Source organism: Poecile atricapillus, chromosome 31, assembly GCF_030490865.1.
Source record: "Poecile atricapillus isolate bPoeAtr1 chromosome 31, bPoeAtr1.hap1, whole genome shotgun sequence".
In the NCBI taxonomy this organism is placed as follows: domain Eukaryota; kingdom Metazoa; phylum Chordata; class Aves; order Passeriformes; family Paridae; genus Poecile; species Poecile atricapillus.
Genome location: NC_081279.1, coordinates 3,744,677 through 3,752,148, shown reverse-complemented (window position 1 = coordinate 3,752,148; position 7,472 = coordinate 3,744,677). Strand labels below are relative to the sequence as shown.

At 57.1% G+C, this 7,472-nt stretch overlaps 1 protein-coding gene across 1 annotated transcript in view; it reads left to right on the top strand.

Annotated features, from left to right (window-relative positions):
- Nucleotides 1–5,970: 5,970 nt before the first annotated feature.
- The window catches only part of RYR1 (ryanodine receptor 1), a 159,959-nt gene continuing 158,457 nt past the window's right edge, over nucleotides 5,971–7,472 (top strand). Inside the window, 1 exon segment of the mRNA XM_058859886.1 lies at nucleotides 5,971–6,450. Coding sequence (XP_058715869.1) covers nucleotides 6,406–6,450 — 45 coding nt within the window. The 5' untranslated portion in view covers nucleotides 5,971–6,405.

Here is a 7,472-nt window from a genome sequence, read left to right as displayed (position 1 = left end):
AAACGTAAACGGCGGAAAAACGTGAGGGGAGGAGAAAACGGCGGGAAGCGTGAGGGGAGGAGAAAATGGCGGAAAAACGTGAGGGGAGGAGAAAATGGCGGAAAAACGTGAGGGGAGGAGAAAATGGTGGGATGAGTGAGGGGAGAAGAAAATGGAAAAACGTGAGGGGAGAAGAAAACGGAGGAAAAACGTAAACGGCAGAAAAACGTGAGGGGAGGAGAAAATGGCGGAAAATCGTGAGGGGAGGAGAAAATGGCGGAAAAACGTGAGGGGGGGAGAAAATGGCGGAAAATCGTGAGGGGAGGAGAAAACGGAGGGAAGCGTGAGGGGAGAAGAAAATGGTGGGAAGAGTGAGGGGAGGAGAAAATGGCGGAAAATCGTGAGGGGAGAAGAAAATGGCGGAAAAACGTGAGGGGGGAAGAAACAGGCGGGAAGAGTGAGGGGAGGAGAAAATGGCGGAAAAACGTGAGGGGAGGAGAAAACGGCGGGAAGCGTGAGGGGAGGAGAAAATGGCGGAAAAACGTGAGGGGAGGAGAAAACGGCGGGAAGCGTGAGAGGAAGAGAAAATGGTGGGATGAGTGAGGGGAGAAGAAAATGGAAAAACGTGAGGGGAGAAGATAAACGGAGGAAAAATGTAAACGGCGGAAAAACGTGAGGGGAAGAGAAAACGGCGGGAAGCGTGAGGGGAGGAGAAAATGGCGGGAAGCTTGAGGGGAGGAGAAAATGGCGGAAAAACATGAGGGGGGAAGAAACCGGCGGGAAGCGTGAGGGGAAGAGAAAATGGTGGGATGAGTGAAGGGAGAAGAAAATGGAAAAACGTGAGGGGAGAAGAAAACGGAAGAAAAACGTAAACGGCGGAAAAACGTGAGGGGAGGAGAAAACGGCGGGAAGCGTGAGGGGAGGAGAAAATGGCGGAAAATCGTGAGGGGAGGAGAAAATGGCGGAAAAACGTGAGGGGAGAAGAAAATGGCGGAAAATCGTGAGGGGAGGAGAAAATGGCGGAAAAACGTGAGGGGAGGAGAAAATGGCGGAAAAACGTGAGGGGAGGAGAAAACGGCGGGAAGAGTGAGGGGAAGAGAAAACGGCGGAAAAGCGTGAGGGGAGGAGAAAATGGTGGAAAATCGTGAGGGGAGGAGAAAATGGTGGAAAATCGTGAGGGGAGGAGAAAATGGCGGAAAATCGTGAGGGGAGGAGAAAATGGCGGAAAAACGTAAATGGCGGAAAAACGTGAGGGGAAGAGAAAACGGCGGAAAATCGTGAGGGGAGGAGAAAATGGCGGAAAATCGTGAGGGGAGGAGAAAATGGCGGAAAATCGTGAGGGGAGGAGAAAACGGCGGGAAGCGTGAGGGGAAGAGAAAATGGTGGGATGAGTGAGGGGAGAAGAAAATGGAAAAACGTGAGGGGAGAAGAAAACGGAGGAAAAACGTAAACGGCGGAAAAACGTGAGGGGAGAAGAAAACGGCGGGAAGCGTAAGGGGAGGAGAAAATGGCGGAAAAACGTGAGGGGAGAAGAAAATGGCGGAAAATCGTGAGGGGAGGAGAAAATGGTGGAAAATCGTGAGGGGAGGAGAAAATGGCAGAAAAACGTGAGGGGAGGAGAAAATGGCGGGAAGCGTGAGGGAAGGAGAAAACAGCGGGAAGCGTGAGGGGAAGAGAAAATGGTGGGAAGAGTGGGGAGAAGAAAATGGAAAAACGTGAGGGGAGAAGAAAACGGAGGAAAAACGTAAACGGCGGAAAAACGTGAGGGGAGGAGAAAATGGCGGAAAAACGTGAGGGGAGGAGAAAATGGCAGAAAAACGTGAGGGGAGGAGAAAATGGCGGAAAATCGTGAGGGGAGGAGAAAATGGTGGAAAATCGTGAGGGGAGAAGATAAACGGAGGAAAAACGTAAACGGAGGAAAAACGTAAACGGCGGAAAAACGTGAGGGGAGGAGAAAATGGCGGAAAAACGTGAGGGGAGGAGAAAACGGCGGGAAGCGTGAGGGGAGGAGAAAATGGTGGAAAAACGTGAGGGGAGGAGAAAACGGCGGAAAAACGTGAGGGGAGGAGAAAATGGCGGAAAAACGTGAGGGGAAGAGAAAATGGTGGGATGAGTGAGGGGAGAAGAAAATGGAAAAACGTGAGGGGAGAAGAAAACGGAAGAAAAACGTAAACGGCGGAAAAACGTGAGGGGAGGAGAAAACAGCGGGAAGCGTGAGGGGAGAAGAAAATGGCGGAAAATCGTGAGGGGAGGAGAAAATGGCGGAAAAACGTGAGGGGAGGAGAAAACGGCGGGAAGCGTGAGGGGAGGAGAAAATGGCGGAAAAACGTGAGGGGAGGAGAAACCGGCGGGAAGCGTGAGGGGAGGAGAAAACAGCGGGAAGCGTGAGGGGAAGAGAAAATGGTGGGATGAGTGAAGGGAGAAGAAAATGGAAAAACGTGAGGGGAGAAGATAAACGGAGGAAAAACGTAAACGGCGGAAAAACGTGAGGGGAGGAGAAAACGGCGGAAAATCGTGAGGGGAGGAGAAAATGGCGGAAAATCGTGAGGGGAAGAGAAAACGGCGGAAAATCGTGAGGGGAAGAGAAAACGGCGGAAAATCGTGAGGGGAAGAGAAAACGGCGGAAAATCGTGAGGGGAGGAGAAAACGGCGGGAAGTGTGAGGGGAGGAGAAAATGGCGGAAAAACGTGAGGGGAGGAGAAAACGGCGGGAAGCGTGAGGGGAAGAGAAAATGGTGGGAAGCGTGAGGGGAGAAGAAAACGGAAAAACGTGAGGGGAGAAGATAAACGGAGGAAAAACGTAAACGGCGGAAAAACGTGAGGGGAGGAGAAAACGGCGGGAAGCGTGAGGGGAGGAGAAAATGGCGGAAAAACGTGAGGGGAGGAGAAACCGGCGGGAAGCGTGAGGGGAGGAGAAAACAGCGGGAAGCGTGAGGGGAAGAGAAAATGGTGGGATGAGTGAAGGGAGAAGAAAATGGAAAAACGTGAGGGGAGAAGATAAACGGAGGAAAAACGTAAACGGCGGAAAAACGTGAGGGGAGGAGAAAATGGCGGAAAATCGTGAGGGGAAGAGAAAACGGCGGAAAATCGTGAGGGGAAGAGAAAACGGCGGAAAATCGTGAGGGGAAGAGAAAACGGCGGGAAGTGTGAGGGGAGGAGAAAATGGCGGAAAAACGTGAGGGGAGGAGAAAACGGCGGGAAGCGTGAGGGGAGGAGAAAATGGCGGAAAAACATGAGGGGAGAAGAAACAGGCGGGAAGCGTGAGGGGAGAAGAAAATGGTGGGAAGAGTGAGGGGAGAAGAAAATGGTGGGAAGAGTGAGGGGAGAAGAAAACGGGAAAACGTGAGGGGAGAAGAAAACGGAGGAAAAACGTAAACGGCGGAAAAACGTGAGGGGAGGAGAAAATGGCGGAAAAACGTGAGGGGAGGAGAAAACGGCGGGAAGAGTGAGGGGAGAAGAAAATGGAAAAACGTGAGGGGAGAAGATAAACGGGGGAAAAACGTAAACGGCGGAAAAACGTGAGGGGAGGAGACAACGGCGGAAAATCGTGAGGGGAGGAGAAAATGGCGGAAAAACGTGAGGGGAGGAGAAAACGGCGGGAAGCGTGAGGGGAAGAGAAAATGGTGGGATGAGTGAGGGGAGAAGAAAATGGAAAAACGTGAGGGGAGAAGAAAACGGAAGAAAAACGTAAACGGCGGAAAAACGTGAGGGGAGGAGAAAACGGCGGGAAGCGTGAGGGGAGAAGAAAATGGTGGGATGAGTGAGGAGAGAAGAAAATGGAAAAACGTGAGGGGAGAAGATAAACGGAGGAAAAACGTAAACGGCGGAAAAACGTGAGGGGAGGAGAAAACGGCGGGAAGTGTGAGGGGAGGAGAAAACGGCGGAAAATGGTGAGGGGAGGAGAAAATGGCGGAAAATCGTGAGGGGAGGAGAAAACGGCGGGAAGCGTGAGGGGAGAAGAAAATTGAAAAACGTGAGGGGAGAAAAAAATGGAAGAAAAACGTAAACGGCGGAAAAACGTGAGGGGAGGAGAAAACGGCGGAAAAACATGAGGGGAAGAGAAAATGGCGGGAAGCGTGAGGGGAGTTAAAACGGCGAGAGAGGTGAGGGCACAAGTTGCTGACAAGATTGAGGGAAAATCCCTCTTATTTCACTACTTCTAGGATTTAGGTTGACGGAAGATTCTCTTTTAGAGCTGTAAATTCAGAGAGAACCTCATAATGCTGCTATTTTATTGTTTAAATCGAGAGAGAAAAGGGCGAGAAACGTGAGGGGGGAAAAAGGCGGGAAACGTGAGGGGAGGGGAGGGAGGGGAACGGGAGGGGGAAAGGGAGGGGAACGGGAGGGGGAAGGCGGCAGAAAACGTGAGGGGAAAACGGGCAGAAAAGGTGAAAAAGGGCAGGAGGGGGGAAAAGGAGAGGGCTGAGGGGTTTTGGAGGGTCACTAAGGGGCCTCGGGATGCTGAGGGATTCAGGGGTGCTCTGAAAGGTTCGGGGTGCTCTGAGGGGTTTGCGGTCTCCATGCCAAGGAGCTTTGGCGGCGCTGGGAGAGCCTGAGGAGAACTCCGGGGATGCTGCTCTGAGATTCTCCACAACCTCTGCATTGTCACAAGGTGAGCCTGAGGGGCCCTCAAATTCCACCCCGGGGAGGCTCTGGGAGGTGGCATCGCTCCTAAAATCCCTCCTGCTCCGAAAAAACCGGGCTGTCCTGGGTTGAACTGTGGGGAATCCTCCTCTTAAAGAGCCAGAGGCACCCCCAGGGTTCGCACCCCACAATGTCGGGGACGACCCCGGCGGAGGGTTGGAAAGGCCCGTGCCTCAGTTTCCCCCTCCAGGACCCTCCGGGTGACATTGAGGGGAGTCCGTGCCTCAGTTTCCCCCTCTGGATGACAAGGGGAGGGTTCCGTGCCTCAGTTTCCCCCTCTGGATGACAAGGGGAGGGTTCTGTGCCTCAGCTTCCCCCTCCAGGACCCTCCGGCTGACACTGAGGGGGGGGGGTCCGTGCCTCAGTTTCCCCTCACCAAGACAAGGGGAGGGTTCCGTGCCTCAGTTTCCCCGCACCATGACAAGGGCAGGGTTCCGTGCCTCAGTTTCCCCTTCCAGGACCCTCCGGCTGACACTGAGGGGGGGTCCGTGCCTCAGTTTCCCCCTCTGGATGACAAGGGGAGGGTTCGGTGCCTCAGTTTCCCCTCCTCATGACAAGGGGAGAGTTACATGCCTCAGTTTCCCCCTTTCACGGCAAGGGGAGGGTTCCGTGCCTCAGTTTCCCCTTCCAGGACCCTCCGGCTGACACTGAGGGGGGGGGTCCGTGCCTCAGTTCCCCCCCTCTGGGTGACAAAGTCAGGGTTCGGTGCCTCAGCTTCCCCCTCCAGGACCCTCCGGCTGACATTGAGGGGAGTCCGTGCCTCAGTTTCCCCTCACCATGACAAGGGGAGGGTTCCGTGCCTCAGTTTCCCCCTCTAGGACCCTCCGGCTGACACTGAGGGGGGAGGGTTCCGTGCCTCAGTTTCCCCTCCTCATGACAAGGGGAGAGTTACGTGCCTCAGTTTCCCCCTTTCACGGCAAGGGGAGGGTTCCGTGCCTCAGTTTCCCCCTTCCAGGACCCTCCGGCTGACACTGAGGGGGGAGGGTTCCGTGCCTCAGTTTCCCCCCACCATGACAAGGGGAGGGTTACGTGCCTCAGTTTCCCCTCCTCATGACAAGGGGAGAGTTACGTGCCTCAGTTTCCCCTTCCAGGACCCTCCGGCTGACACTGAGGGGGGAGGGATTCGTGCCTCAGTTTCCCCCTCCGGCCGACAGCTGAGGGGGGGTCCGTGCCTCAGTTTCCCCTTCCAGGACCCTCCGGCTGACACTGAGGGGGGAGGGTTCCGTGCCTCAGTTTCCCCCCCTCCCCTCCCCTCCCCTCCCCCCGGAGCCTCCCCCTTCACGTCACTGGAGGGGGGGGGGGGGAGGGGCCGCAGGTGTCACCGGGAGCTGTCGCGACACGGGGGGGACACGATCGGTGACACCCGCGGGGGGAGCAGCCGAGGAGGGGGGGGAGGGGAACGGGACCCCCCACCCCAAAAACCTCACCCGGGACCCCCCAAAACCGCGCCGGGGACCCCCCTGACCACCCTCGGGACTGCCTGGAACCCACCCGGGACCCCCCAAACCGGACCCGGGACCCCCCAAACCCCACCCGGGACCCCCCAAACCGGACCCGGGACCCCCCAAACCGCACCCGGGACCCCCCAAAACCCACCCGGGACCCCCCAAACCCCACCCGGGACCCCCCAAACCGGACCCGGGACCCCCCAAAACCCACCCGGGACCCCCCAAACCCCACCCGGGACCCCCCCAAACCGCACCCGGGACCCCCCAAACCGGACCCGGGACCCCCCAAACCCCACCCGGGACCCCCCAAAAGCCCCGGCGGGGGTCCCGCGGCCATGGCCGAGGGTGAAGGCGAGGACGATGTGCAGTTCCTGCGCACGGTGAGTGCGGGGACTGGGAGCACTGGGAGGGAACTGGGAGTACTGGGAGGTGAACTGGGAGCACTGGGAGGGAACTGGGAGTACTGGTGGGGAACTGGGAGCACTGGGAGGTGAACTGGGAGGGGAACTGGGAGCACTGGGAGGCGAACTGGGAGCACTGGTGGGGTACTGGGAGTACTGGGAGGCGAACTGGGAGCACTGGGAGGCGAACTGGGAGCACTGGTGGGGTACTGGGAGTACTGGTGGGGTACTGGGAGTACTGGGAGGGGGACTGGGAGCACTGGGAGGCGAACTGGGAGCACTGGTGGGGTACTGGGAGTACTGGGAGGGGGACTGGGAGCACTGGGAGGCGAACTGGGAGCACTGGGGGGGTACTGGGAGCACTGGGGGGGAACTGGGAGAAGTGGGAAGGTGATGGGGGTTATACTGGGGGATACTGGGAGTACTGGGGGGAGGTACTGGGGGAGATACTGGGGGATACTCGGGAGGATACTGGGGGTTACTGGGGGGATACTGGGAGATACTGGGGAGATACTGGGGGATACTTTAGGGGGATACTGGGGAGATGCTGGGGGATACTGGGGGAAACTGGGAGATACTGGGGGATACTGGGGGATACTGGAGGGGATGTGAGGATGGGGAGGGGAAACTGGGAGGACTGGGAGGGGATACTGGGGGGAACTGGAGGAATTAGGAGGGAAACTGGGAGAACTGGGACGGGATACTGGGAGGTAGCGGGTGAGAAACTGGGAGGAGTGGGGAGGGGAAGGGGGAGAGACTGGGGGAACTGGGAGAGAGGGACTGGGGGTACTGGGAAGGGGGTGCTGGGGGGGTTTGGGGGAGCAGAAGTGGGGATTGTGCAGGGACTGGGAATGGAAACTGGGAGATACTGGGAGAAGAAACTGGGGGGACTGGGAGATGAAACTGGGGGAACTGGGAGAAGAAACTGGGGGAACTGGGAGAAGAAACTGGGGGGACTGGGAGATGAAACTGGGGGGGACTGGGAGAAGAAACTGGGGGGA